The 14721-nt window shown below is 44.6% G+C and overlaps 1 protein-coding gene across 3 annotated transcripts in view; it reads left to right on the top strand.

Moving 5' to 3' along the window:
- The window catches only part of BDP1 (BDP1 general transcription factor IIIB subunit), a 1449812-nt gene that overhangs the window by 397795 nt on the left and 1037296 nt on the right, over nucleotides 1–14721 (top strand). For all 3 annotated transcript variants that reach the window (XM_078675286.1, XM_078675285.1, XM_078675287.1), the window contains 2 exons: nucleotides 3558–3723; nucleotides 4337–4551. In XM_078675286.1, coding sequence (XP_078531412.1) covers nucleotides 3558–3723; nucleotides 4337–4551 — 381 coding nt within the window. The remainder of the gene's footprint in view (nucleotides 1–3557; nucleotides 3724–4336; nucleotides 4552–14721) is intronic.

The raw sequence follows: 14721 nt of genomic DNA, 5'->3' as shown, positions 1-14721 counted from the left end.
GAGTGGGGGATAGAGTAATATCAAACATGGATTGCATATTGGGTTTAATTCTAACTGTACATGAGGGTCTGGGTTCATCACACGCAGGGATTACTGCAACCGTTTCACTATTAAAACAACGCTATTGGTGGGCAGGTTCAATGAAACTGACAAAAGCATTCATCCTTAAGTGCGACATCTGTCAGCAGATGAAGGGTTCAACTATAGCACTGAAGGGTTCAACTATAGCACGCCCACCACAAACACCATTACTGATTTCAGACAGACTTCTCGCTTGTGTATATTTGGACCACTGCGGCCCCCTACAATCTGACAGGCTTACAAGTACATCTTAGTGGCAGTGGATTCATGCTCTAGATTTCTGTGGTTTTGGCCTCAGCGCTCAGCTAACGCCCGAACGGTTATAAAGGATTTGCGAATCTTCATAGGAACATACGCAATTGGCACCTTACATTCTGACCGTGGCCCCGCGTTTAGCTCTCGGGCTTACAAGGAAGCCATGGGAAGTTTGGGTGTAGCATTGCGGTACTCCTCTCCGTATCATCCCGAGGAAATTTGATTGTGGAAAAGAAAAACCGGGACTGTTAGCAGTACTTAACAGCAAGGGTATTAGGCCCGGGTGACAGTCACCTATATGGGGTCCAGAGGGCACTTAATAACATGCCAAGAAGCTCCCTGGGAGGCCGTACTCCTTATGAGGCCCTGTTTGGGATGAGAATGTGGGTACCCGACCTAGAGTGTGGCAGCACAATGGCTGATAAAAAGGAATTCAACATAAATGATCGTTTGGCTGCTTTACAGGAACTAAGTGAATTCCCGGCACTACAAAGCAATGTCCATGTAAAATGCAGCACCACTGGGGAAGTAAAATCAGCTACGGCAAGACCTACCTGGATCCCAAAAGTCGGGAATCTGGTCAGTGAGGAAATAGAGGACAAGAAGGAATTTGGGCAATCTTACAGAATGCCTGTACCTGTCCTGGCTGTCGAAGGAACAAGAACGGTACTTCTCCCACCTCTTGCCGTCAAAAAAATAAAAGTTCTCCATAGATCTGATCAAACCACACTATGTGGCCGATACTGAATAGCAGGCCTCGTGGGCTCCTGGGTAGTCGGCAATCTCCTCTTGCTACCATACAGGAGATTCAGACAGAAAGACTAATAACATTTGAAGATTCTACTCTACCAAGTAACGGAGTTACCAACAATGGATTGGAACTCGTGCTTGTTGAAATTGAACATAAACAAAGCTGAAATGAAACACAAATCTCAATTCGGCCTAATACCGACCTCAATGTAAATATGCCTCAAAACGAGATACCCGCAAGTTCGACAACACCTGCCGAGCTACCAAGGATTGATCTAACTGCATCTGGCTAGTTCATCGATTTTGATGCCTTCTCTCTGGATCCAAGTGAACCTGAGTTAACGCCAAAACCAGTTTCCCGCAAAACAACTTCAGGAATTCTACCTTTATTTGGGAAAGACTTACTTAGTTTCACCCTGGCTACAGCTCTGGATAGCAATTGGTCTACTATTCCAAGTCCTCTGGATAGGTTTAGTGACTGTCTTTTCCTTGCTACTGAATGGACATTATCTTCCAGAACACTCCGATGTTTCATATGTGAACTTGGTACTGAAACCACATACATCATCACACCGTTTACAGAGAGACCTGCCCTTTGAATATTACAGCAGTTCCAGTTCCTGAAGGAATCGTTTGGGATAAGGTTTCATATGATGGTTTTGGTCAAACTGAACTTTTGAAAATACCACATGTATTTAAAATGTCTTTGATATCATCACCTCCAGTACATTCTCTGATGATTGGGATTTTGAAACTGTAAAGGTGGAGATATCTATAAATGTAGGTATACATTTTGATAGTAAATGTGAGCGGGACAATGGGCAGTGACTGAAAAATGGAAAATAACTGCTAAATGGGAAGGGTTTAGTATGTGACAAGCTAATATAAACATACACCTGCAAAAGAGCAGTGCATTTCACTGACTATCTTCTACGTTACTACAGTCCTAAACGTGTCAAAACGTAACTGTACTTCAGCCCAGCCTTGGAATAAGTGAACCACCAAGCACCTCACATGGGCACTCATTTGGAGGCAGGGAAATAAAATATTATCCCATGAGGAACTAATGTTAAAATAATTAAAATATTTCAACATTTAAGTTCTATAAATATTTTAAAAAATTACATATAATTTTTAATTATGTTCTTTTAAAAAATGAATAATGTGAAAAAAACAAAATAAACTAGTACATTTTTACAAAAAAAACAAAAAATAATTTAAATTAAACACAACTTTTAGCACAATATAGTAAATATTAAATACAAACATGTTGATGAATTAATGTGCTGTAACTTTTTTAAATTATTTTTAGGATAAAACGAATGATTTAGATTAATTTATATTTGTCATTATTATATATTTTTTAAAGAATAATCAATTTTAACAAAGTCACTGCCGCAGTGGCGGAGATCTTCACCTACATGTGAAAAGTTATTAGTACTAACTTTACTCTTGTAAATCTTGTTGTTGTAGGCTCTACCCCTTAATTAGAGGGGTTGCGATGTGTAGCTTGTAAATCTCCACAAAAGAGTAGAGGCTTACACCTAGGTATAGCAGTAAATACACACATGAGTAAATCTACACATTTATAGTTACAGTTCTGAATTGTCCCTTTATCGTTGTTAGGCAATTATGGGTGCATATTATGCATAACCATTTGAGTAAGTTTAAAAATCAATTGGGTAGGCCAGCTATGTCAAATCCATCTCTAGCTGGGACAACAAAATAAGCACTAATCATGTAAAAGAGCTTGATATGGACAAATTTGTGACCAACATTGTGCATGATACTCCTGAGATCATGAATTTTTTTCTGGCAGACTCCCCGAAAAAGTGAGGTGAAGGGAGTTTAGGACAATCGATTTCTAAACTCAGACAAAAAAATTATTTAGGGCAAGACTTTCACAATGATACTTGAGAAATGTGTTCTATTGAACTTATATTTCTTAGTTTTTAAACACTTTTTGAACACCAGCCAATAAGGGGTGGCCTTGTCTTAAAATTGCTTCATTTTGCCTGTATTACTCCTAGTCTTATCTAATCCGTCTCTTTTTTTTAAATGTTGCTTGTAATACATTGTATTTAAATACATTTCCTGATTTATTCTTCCTAACTTCCATTTATGGTCCTTTTCCATATCCCATGTGGCTACCTCTGTTTTTAATCTTTAACCCTCCTCACATCCCACCCACGACCAGATCCTGCTTCTCTTTTCTAGTCTTCTGACGTCAACGCCGGAGACATGAAACTTATTTTCATTGTCCTTTTCAGAATAGTCCCTTTCTTTTCATTAATTCCAAAGTTTCTTTTTCCTGCCTTTCCTGGACAGTACCGTGTACTATACTAATTAGGGATGGTGCAGTGAACATGTTCGTCATTACTGTTCATTAATTGTACTGTTTATGCTGCTATGTACAGAACTCTGTACAGAGTGCCTAAAATGATTGAGAATGCTCATATATCCCCAAACAGTTCAGCTCAGAATGTCATCATCATGGAAGAAAGAAAATCGATGGGCATCAAACCTGTGCCTTTGACACGAGGGAGATTCCAAAAACCAAAGCCAAACCTTGGTAAGGCAATTGGGAAGGAAGTAATTGTGACTACTGAAGAAAATATACCTGGACCAAGAAAAAAGGTACAGTAGTTTCATCAGAAAGGTGGTGACAGCCTTCGGTGGCAAAAAGAATCTAGTTTCATGAAAAATATTTTCCTTCATGGGTGACTTGGGTTTTATATGTAAACTGTAAAAACATTTACTGACTTTTTAATATACATAAAATATCCTGGCCTGTTACCACTCCGACTATCATGAAAGAGTTGTTATTGTAGCTCAGACATGGTACTCGGGTAGATTGTGTAATGGTGGCTTAAGGGCGGTAATCATGCAATATACCTATGAGACTGCCAGGGTGGCTAACTGCTTAATTTGGTTTGATTTCCACATCCTCTCAGGGAATAGGTAAATGCAAATTATACTCTTAACCTGGTCCCCAGGGAACTTGTTTATGAAAGCCTGTCTTTAATGACACAAGGCCAGGAACTCTGACACAGTTGGTTTTGGCTTGGTAAAGAAAATAAACTAGATGGCAAAGATCATAAACTATATGGTGTATTCCTAGGTCCTGTTCCCTTCCTCCAGACTAATGGGACTGGATCATTTTTCTCTAGCCATATATTGGATGCTAGAAAGGATGATTGGTACATGAATTTAATTTCAATGGCGTATTCACTGTTTATTTTCTTTGTAGGACACAGATGGAGAAAAGGAAAGTCTTTCAACAGCTTCTGAGTTCACAAATGATAAAGGCCACAGTACTGAAACCCCTGTATGTTCTAGTCAATCACAACTGTGTCATGAAGAAAAATATTCAACAACTCATAGTAACCCACCGGAAAATGATGGTCAAGCTGTGGTTATGTATTCTCCTGCAAATAGAAACAAGGCTGCAGTAGAGCATCCTAGGTAAAAAGTTATTTATTTTAGAATGTCTAGTACATTTGTTTTCAAACATATGCCGACAGCTTGGTGCTGCAGCTGGAAACTGGGCACAAATCCTCCCATATGAAAAGTTGGCATGGAAGGCTGAGTTAGAAAGGTAATTGAAACAACCATTAAGGCATCAATAAGGTCAGAATAGGAATATTATCACATAGGCTATGACTGTGTGCTCCATTTGCTGATTTGGTGAAAGAATCTGAACTTATTTTAATTGTTTCCCTCCTTGACTGCAGAGTCTGAGCCTGCATAGTTTATATATGTATATATGTATATCAAAACAAGGTGGGGGTGAGAGGATATACTGGGTTCATCCTCCAGAATGAATTTGTTACAACAAAATAGGAGCCCCGCCTTGATAAAAGGGGGACGAACCCTCGGCTGAAGATTTAAATTTTTTAAATTTTTTTTAACAAACCCTCACCCAGCAGGCTTTGCCATTGGTGGCATGCTTCATCCATCCCGTTCTGCTGCGGAGAGGACGTGCTACGACCTATGGACTACGCAGGAGCATTTCAAGTGAAAATACAATGATAAAGAAGATGGCATTCAAAAGTAGGTGTATTCTATTCATTCTGACCTCTAGTCTGTATGAATTTTTAACACCATTTTCTTTATTATTGTATATTCACCTGAATTGCTCCCAGGTAGTCCGTAGGTCGCAGCCCGCCCGTAGGGCTGCGGAAAGGGATGGATCCGAAGATGAAGCATGCCACCATGGGGTAACACTGGTGGGGAGGGTTTTACATGAAAATTAATGTTTGAGGCATGTGAGCTGTAAATCACATGCTGTGAGTACAAAGTCTGCCATCTAGTGTTGAGTCCGGATGTTTGCACGTTTTTTTGTTCAAAGAACTCTTTTCCAGTCACAAGGTAGGTGACTCCTCCTTTCGTTGATAGTGCGCATGGGCATCGACCGCATTGTTAGATTGTTTTTTTCCACCGTCTGGTTCGGATGTGAATTGCTGCGCTACGGTTCGGCACCGTTTCTCTGGTTCCCTTTGACGCGCAATCCACTACCCTCGACGGTATTGTTTCTTGATCACATCCCATTCTCCACGTATCGTTTCCACTAAAAGATTTTCTATCAGAAAACTTGTGGAGGGCTGTTGCGCCTACCCACGCTGGGCTCCCAAGCAGTCGATGGAACGGACTCCACTCAAGCTCTGTCCCGGGTGTCGCACCAAGTTTCCGCGCACTGACCTGCACAAAGTGTGCAATCTCTGTTTGTCCCCGGAACACAACGATAAAGACTGCAACATGTGCCGATCGTTTCGATCGAAGAAGACGCTTCGTGACCGTCGAACTCGACTTCACGAGATGCAACACCTAGGCGGCTCCGTACCGGAAATCTTCGGGGGAGATTCCGACCGAGAAGACATACACCCTCAAGGAGCTGAGGAAGAGGAACATGTCTTCGTGTTCGAAGCCGACTCCGACATGGAAAAAGAGGAGCAAGTTACACCTGGTCAGTGTACCGTGAGTACAGAAACCCCCTTTCCCCAACAGCCAAAGACAAATAAGGCTACGGTCCTTCTTCTGCCTGTGGGCCATGGTCGGCACCGAGAAAAAGTTTTGAGCACCTTGTCCGCGGGCCCGGCGCCAAAACACAAGGAAAAGCCTTCCAGCTCGAGCCGGCCCCATACAGGTGCTGAACCAAAATCCTCGGCGCCGAAATCCAAGCACGTCCTGGTCCACTTTCCTTCTTTGTCGAAACCTAAATCTTCGGTGCAGAAGAATTCGGAGCCGAAACATTTGACGCCGAAAACTGCAATTAAAGGCAAAAATACTCCGACAAAAGAGCCTCCGTCCGATGTTACACCTGCAGATCCGAAACAAAACGAACTGGTTATATACCCAGATACTGGACATATTCATGCTAAATTGCTTAAGAAAAGGAAATTGGCCCAACAGGATGAGCCTAGGTCTGAAAGTAATTCCCTTTGGGAAACAGCGATAGCAATCCAACTAGGTACTCATGACTTACACACTCAAACAACAGGAGAATATAACAATAGCCAACAAATTAAATATATGAATGTTTATTCATTAAGTAAATAAAATTCATTAAAAATTGTTTAAAAAGAGTAGTCAACTCTGATATTACAACCACAATATCATCCAAAATCATTGCATGGTAAATAACACATTAAAAAACAAAGTGCAAATCAATGATATGAATTAGCATTAAAAATCCATTCCACTTCTAAAAGAGATATTATCTTATTGTGTTGTGAATGACACCAAATGGTATACACAAATTATAAAAAAATGACCAAGAAGCAACTCGTTTCAGTGGTATCGGCAGGTCCAACCACCTTCTTCAGGCTTTACAATAAACAGTATCCCAGCACTTTGAATCGTAATCTGGGTGTGCAGAGAATGTGCGGGGAAATTTTCTCCCGATAGTTAGTCTTCAGAACCATCTAGTAGCAGGCTTGACTGAGATTTTCGTCCCATTCCCAAATGTTTTGTAGTAGAGATTTATCACAGCATGTTCGTCAGTGAACTCTGCAGAAATTAGTCCTTGGACTTATAGGTCCCGATAGCACCAATCTTTATAGGCGAACGCTCATTCCTCATAGTATTATAAAAAATGGAGCTCAACTTTTATCCTTTCCTTCTCTTTTAAAAGTTGTTACTGCATTGCCAAGTATATATATAAAACACCAAACAACCGGGATTTAGAAATCTCTCTGTGTGTTCATTTGTCCTTGTGATTTGTCCTTGTGATCAGGATGAGCACCACATGCCCCTGAAGGAAAGGAATGCGGGTACAAACCCTTCACCACCTTATGTGCCACCTCCTCCACCTACTAATCCTCAATTACTTATCACACCCACTAATTCACCACAACAGGATGACGGGGAGGCGAATGGATATGAGGATAAGCCACAAGATGTTGACCCATGGGAGGATTATGAAACTGATCCACATGCAGATACTGACTTTGCGTGGGGATCGCCCCAGGAGGGGTGGGGATTCTGGGTAACAGAACCTGGTGAGAGCCGGACAAGTCACCCCATCCTCGATTCCCCTGGGTGTCTTGTTTTAAAAAAAATTATGGGTTTGCTAGGTTTCTTTAGGTGCCAGCAGAGCTAGGGTTCAAAATCTACAGCTAGGCACTTTGCCAAAAAAGCGTCAGTTTTCACTGTCAAAATGTGAAGTGTCCACAATGTGCTTTAGGCCGTTTCTTGTCGTGGTCAGTAGGCCTACTCTCACAAGTGACATATTATTTTTATTGGAAGACTTTGGGTAATGCGGGGTGAATGGAATTTTGTGGATCCAGGCAGATTCCAGAACTTTCCCCCACAGAAATGTGAGGAAAGGAATATGCTACTTACCAGTATGCATCTGTTCTTGGCATGAAGGGCTGCTGATATTCATATCTTGTGCATAGATCGCCGCCTCTTGTTGGGTCCGGATGATTGCACATTGTTGTCCTGGAAGAGTCTTCGAAGTATCACGAGATAGGTGGCTCCTCCCTCGGACTACAGTGCGCATGGGTATCCTCTCCATCCTCAGATTGTTTTTCGCCATTGTGGCAGGGATGGAGTATGATACAGTAAGTGATGTCCATGCTAGAGATTAATTCTGAGTGCTACAGCTGCGACAGGCACCGGGGAGGAGGGAGGGCGATATGAATATCAGCAGCCCTACATGCCAAGAACAGATGCATACTGGTAAGTAGCATATTCCGTTCGAGGCATGTGGGCTGCTGAATTCATATCTTGTGCATAGAATGTATAGCAGTCTCCCTTTTAGCGGTGGTTGCCCGTGCCAGCTGCAGCAGTCTGAAAAAGAGTCTTGAGAACAGCCTGTCCTACAGCCGCTTGCTGTTTGGAGTGTACATCTACGCATTAGTGTTTGGTAAATGTATGTATGGTAGTCCATGTGGCTGCTCTACATATGTCTTCTAGAGGAATGTTTCCTAGGAAAGCCATGGATGCCCTTAATTTTCGTGTTGAATGCGCTCTTGGGGGTACTGTTAATGTGCGTTTAGCTTTCTGATAACAAATTTGTATGCACTTAACAATCCATCTGGCTATACCTGCTTTGGAAATGGCGTTGCCTTTGTGCTGTGGTGAAAAGGCAACAAACAGTTGCTTAGTTTTTCTGAAAAGTTTTGTCCTGTCGATATAGTACAGGAGAGCTCTTTTAACGTCTAAGGTATGTAGAGCTCTTTTTGCCACTGAATCTGGATTTGGGAAGAACACTGGCAGTTCTATAGCTTGATTGATGTGAAACTGGGATACCACCTTTGGCATAAATTTAGGGTTTGTTCGTAGCACAACCCTATTTGCGTGAATTTGTATGAATGGCTCCTGAATAGTTAGAGCTTGCAGCTCACTAACTCTTCTAAGGGATGTAATCGCCACTAGAAAAGCCACTTTCCACGTTAGGAACTGTATCTCACACGAGTGTAGAGGTTCAAAAGGGGGTCCCATTAGTCTGGTGAGAACTACGTTCAATTTCCAGACAGGTGAAGGTGGGTGTCTAGGAGGAATTACTCGTTTGAGTCCCTCCATGAAAGCTTTAATAGCCGGCACTCTGAAGAGGGAAAGGTGCTGCCTGTTCTGAAGATAAGCTGCCACAGCAGCTAAATGTATACGTATGGAACTGTAAGCCAGATTGCATCTGTGCAAATGCAACAGGTAACATATGATGTTTTGAGTAGATGCGTCTAGCGGATTTATGTAATTATTGGTGCAATAGATGACAAATCGTTTCCACTTCGCCGCATAGCATGCCCTGGTAGTAGGTCTTCTTGCCACTTTGATAATATTCATACAGTCAGGAGGCAAGTTCAGGTAACCAAACTCTATGACTTCAGGAGCCAGATCGCAAGGTTCAACTGTTGGGGAACTGGGTGCTGAATGTCGCCATGGCTCTGCGTTAAAAGACTGGGTGTTAATCTCAGCCTTTGATGAGGCACCACGGAAGGTTCTAGGAACATGGTGTACCATGGTTGCCTTGCCCACGTTGGAGCAACTAGGATGAGTGTCATCGAGTGTTGTCGCAGTTTGCGTGCCACTAGCGGTATGAGCGGGGCTGGTGGAAAAGCGTACGCAAATCTGCCTGACCAGTTCATCCATATCGCATTGCCCTGAGACTGCGGATGTGGAAACCTGGCGGCGAAGCTTTGGCATTTTGCGTTTTGCCTTGTGGCGAACAGGTCAATCTCTGGGTGACCCCACTGCTGGTAGTACGGGTGCAGCACTGAGGGATGTATCTCCCACTCGTGCATCTGGTGGATGTGTCTGCTGAGCAGATCCGCCATCTGGTTGTCCTTGTCTGGGAGGTGTTCCGCCATGAGGAAGATGTTCCTCTGAATGGCCCACTTCCACATGCTTTGCGTTAGATGTGACAACTGTGGAGAGTGTGTCCCTCCCTGCTTCTGTATGTAGTACATGGCAGACATGTTGTCCGTCCGGATCAACACGACTTTGTTGCACAAATGTACCTTGAACGCCTTCATTGCCATGAAGATTGCCATCAGTTCCAGCAGGTTGATGTGCATCTTCTTCTGTTGGGTTGTCCACAGCCCCTGGACTGTGTAATGGAGGACTTGCGCTCCCCATCCCAGGAGAGACGCGTCCGTCGTGAGCACTATTTGTGGTACAGGCTCTTGGAACGGTCGACCCCTGCAAAGGTTTTGTGGATTCCACCAATGCAGAGAGTTGTATGCGCGACCGGTCACCAACACTAGGTCTTTCAATTGTCCATGAGCCTGGTTCCACTGCAGTGCTAAGCACTCCTGAAGCGGACGCATGTGCAGTCTGGCGTGGGTGGCTATGAAGATGCAGGAGGCCATCATGCCTATCAACTGCATAAATACCCGTGCCGGGAGCGAGTGTTGGGGTCTGAATCCCTGGATCAGCGATTGAATGCTGTTGATTCTCGCTGAGTTTGGCTGAGCCTTTGCTGCCAGAGTGTCTATTGTCGCTCCCAGGTACTGTTGTACGTGGGCGGGTTGGAGATGAGACTTTGTGTAGTTTAATGAGAATCCGAGGCTGTGCAGGAGGTGAATAGTGCGGGACATGTGGTCGGCACATTGCTGTGCCGACTTTGCTTGGATAAGCCAGTCGTCCAGATAGGGGTAGACGTGAATATGGTTCCTCCGCAGGTGCGCCGCTACTGTCGCTAGGCACTTGGTAAACACCCTTTGGGCAGTTGTCACCCCGAAAGGCAGTACCTTGAACTGGTAGTGCTGATTTTGTATGGTAAACCTGAGATACTTCCTGTGTGCTGGATGTATTGGTATGTGGAAATACGCATCCTTTAGGTCTAATGTTGCGAGGAAGTCTCCCTGACTGAGTAATGGTAGAACCTGCTGTAAAGTGAGCATGTGAAAGTGTTCTGACAAGATGTATTGGTTTAGGGGCCTGAGGTCTAGTATTGGCCTGAGAGACCCGTCCTTTTTGGGGATTAAGAAGTACAGTGAGTACACCCCGGTACCCTGTTGCTGTATAGGGACGAGTTCTATGGCCCCTTTTTGCAGCATGCTGATGACTTCTTGCTGCAATAAGTCTATGTGCTCTGCGGACATAGGACGGTGTCTTGGGGGTATGTTGGGTGGAGTGGACTTTAGCTCTAGACAATAGCCGTACTGAATAAGTTGTCTCACCCACCTGTTTGTGGTAATGCTCTCCCAGACTGGCAGGAACTGTTGTAATCATCCCTCGACCGGTGTTACATGGTCTGGGGGCAGTGACAAGGCGTCACTGTTTAGTATTGGCGGAGGATCTGGTGTTGTTATTCCCTCGTCCTCTCCCCTTGTTGCTGTTGCCACGGTATCCACCTCTATTGTTCTTATTATAGGTGGTTTGCGTGCTCCCTTTACTGTATGGAGTCTGCTGGGATGCCTGGCCTCTTGTAGCTCCTCTGTTACCGGAGCGACGAAAGGAGCCGCCTCTGAATTGTTGTGACTGCAAGGCACCCATAGATTTGGCTGTCTCTGTGTCCTTTTTAATCTTCTTTAAGATTGTGTCCACATCAGGACCAAATAAAAAATCAGGGTTCACAGGCTGATTTAATAATGTGGTTTGAATCTCAGGTTTGAAGCCAGAGATGCGCAACCAAGCATGTCTCCTGCAAAGATCTTGTTCGCGCTATATAAAACTTTCAAAATAAAATAAAATAAAATAAATGACACTTGTGTTGATGGCCCTGGCTGCGGTGTCTGCTGCGTCAAGCGCACATTTAATGGATGCGTTGAATATTAGCTTCCCTTCTTGTATAAGTGTTTCTGCTCCCTCTTTGTAGGCATCAGGCAAATGCTGTAGCAGTTGCTCTAGTGTGTCATAATGCGCCCTATCGTATCTGGCTAATAGGGCCTGTGTATTTGAAATTCTCCAGATATTAGCTGCTTGAGCAGCTACCCTTTTCCCAGATGCTTCTAAGATTTTAGACTCTTTGTCTGGAGGAGGAGCATCACCAGTAGTTTGTGAGTTGGCACGCTTACGAGCATTTGATACCACTAAAGAGTCCAATGGCAGCTGTCCCTTAATGTATGTAGGGTCCACAGGCGCCGGTCTGTATTTTCTTTCAATTCTGGGGTTAACAACCCTTGCTCTTGTGGTTTCTTTGAAAATGTCTCCTGCGTGTTTAAGAACACCTTTCAACATTGGCAATGTCTTAACCGATTTCTCTGAAACGGAGAAAGTGTCAAACAAGAAGTCCTCTTCAATTGGGTCAGCATGCATTTCCACATCATGATTCAGTGCTGCCCTTTCTATTAATGCGTTAAACGCAGCTGTATCTTCTGTCGGGGAAGTTTTGACAGGATAAGAAGGAGTATCCAGAATAGTCTGTGACTCACCAGGGTCAATAGTGTCTGCCCATGGCTGAGTTTGGTCATCTTGATCTGTGTCCACAGGGTAATCATATTGTCCACTATAGTCATACCCCATATCCTCATTAGTGTGTGTGGGCGAGTATGCAGAAGTGTCTTGGCCATGGTAGCTTACACTCTCAAAAAGGACAGGTGATGTAGAAGAATCCCTTTTCCTTTTGAGTGGAATTTTATGATTCCAGAGGATTTTCCGTCCTGATCTTCCTCTGGTAGCTGGAAAGTCTGCCAGTTTCGGAGTCGATATACAGCTTCGACTGTTCATCATAGAAGGGCTCTTGGTATACAATGTCCTCCTCTGGGGGATGACTTCTTTTTCCGGTTGACACCGACCTGGGTGTCTCGACCCCCGTTTTCGGATCGAGCGCCTTAGGGCGTGCAGTTGGGGGCAGTCCAAACTTTATCGGTGGCTGCGAGTCTTTAGACAGACTGACCTTTTTCGGGGCCGGCGTCGATATATGACCAACCGCCGTAGCCCTTTCGTCAGTATGCCGCAGGCTCTGCGTTGACTTCGGTGCTTGAGGCGTCGGAGGCGCGCTCTTTTGCCTCGGTACGACGTGCTCCTTCGAGGCGCCTTTGGTTTTCGGCTCGAGGGCTTTGACGAGCTTCGGCCTGTCGACTCGTTGCTTCGGATCGAGAACCTTCCGAGACTCGAGTCCCTTGTTAGTGTCGCTGTCCATCGACGTCGACCTCGTCGGTTCGACTTGCTTGACTTTGGTGATGGATTTCAGAGCACCGATCTTTGGCTCGACGGCCTTCATTTTTGACCTCACAGGGTCGTCGACACTTGCTTTCCTTGTAGAATCCGACATGTTCGAACTCTTCGATCCGAAGACTGTCTTCAGCAGTTTAGGTTTCGATTTTGACTCGATGGCTTTCGGTTACGCTTTCAGTAGTGCGACCGATGGCTCGTGTGATATGTTCTTAGCCGGGCCGAGACGCGGGGCTATCGAACGTTCCTCTTGATCTTGGCTAAGGCCTTCCGGCGATGCCTCGACCTGAGCCCTTGGAAGCCTTTCAGTGTCTGTTCTGAGCTCCGTACCCACAGTTGGGCCTTGTTCATCGCTTGAGTCGTCATCGACGGCTCCGATGGGGGATACGTCGTCCCTTACCTCGACGTCGTTTTCATTATCACCTTCATCATCGACGTCTTCATAATAGGTGGAGTCATGCTCCGAACCGGGATCCGATTGCTGTCCTGGATCCTGAGCCTCGACGACCTCATCGTCTTCTTCACTGAAGATATTCACCTGGTCGGGCGCTGGCTTCGACATCGTTTGCCTCGCCACACGTCGGAGCCAAAGCGACTTCTTTGACCGGAATCGAGCACAAGCTAGACAGTTGTCCTCATTGTGGTCGGGTGATAAGCACTTGTTGCACACCGGGTGTACTTCGATGTGCGGGTACTTAGAGTTACAGAGGGGGCATCGTTTGAACGGGCTCCGTTCCATCGACGATCGGGCCTCTGGTGTCGAAAAGGCCACGCGGCTCTCCTCGACGTCCTGCTCGAAAAGAACTGGAACAAGAACTCTGCACCGAGCGAAAGACAATACCGACGACCCCGAAGGCCTTTTGGCCTTTAGAAAGTTTCCGAACTTGAGTAAAGAAAAGTACATCCGAACACAATGGGGGGGAAAAAAACAATCTGAGGATGGAGAGGATGCCCATGCGCACTGTAGTCCGAGGGAGGAGCCACCTATCTCGTGATACTTCGAAGACTCTTCCAGGACAACAATGTGCAATCATCCGGACCCAACACTAGGCGGCGATCTATGCACAAGATATGAATTCAGCAGCCCACATGCCTCGAACATATGATTTTTTTTTACAAAGTTTGAGGTTTGCACTGTGAAAATGTGGTGTGTCCACATTGTGTTTTGTGCTGTTTCCTGTCATAGGAACTAGGCCTACTCACACAAGTGAGGTACCATTATTCTCGGAAGAACTTTGGGGAATGTGGGGTGGGTGGAATTTTGTGGATCCTCGCAGATTTCAAAACTTTCCACCACAGAAATGTGAGGAAAATCTGGTTTTTTTTGGATAAAGTTTGAGGTTTGCAAGGGATTCTGGGTAACAGAACCTGGTGAGAGCCAGACAAGTGACCCCATCCTGGATTCCCCTATGTGTCCAGTTTGCAAAAATGTATAGCTTTGCTAGGCTTGTCTAGGTGCCGGCAGTGCTAGACTTCAATATCTACAGCTAGGCACTTTCCAAAAAATGGTAATTTTTCACTGTAAAAATGAAGCGTGTCCACGTTGCGTTTCTAGCCGTTTCCTGTCGCGGG

The sequence above is a fragment of the Lissotriton helveticus genome, chromosome 2_1 (genome assembly GCF_964261635.1).
Source record: "Lissotriton helveticus chromosome 2_1, aLisHel1.1, whole genome shotgun sequence".
Classification (NCBI taxonomy): domain Eukaryota; kingdom Metazoa; phylum Chordata; class Amphibia; order Caudata; family Salamandridae; genus Lissotriton; species Lissotriton helveticus.
This window is presented reverse-complemented; position numbering and strand designations above follow the sequence as displayed.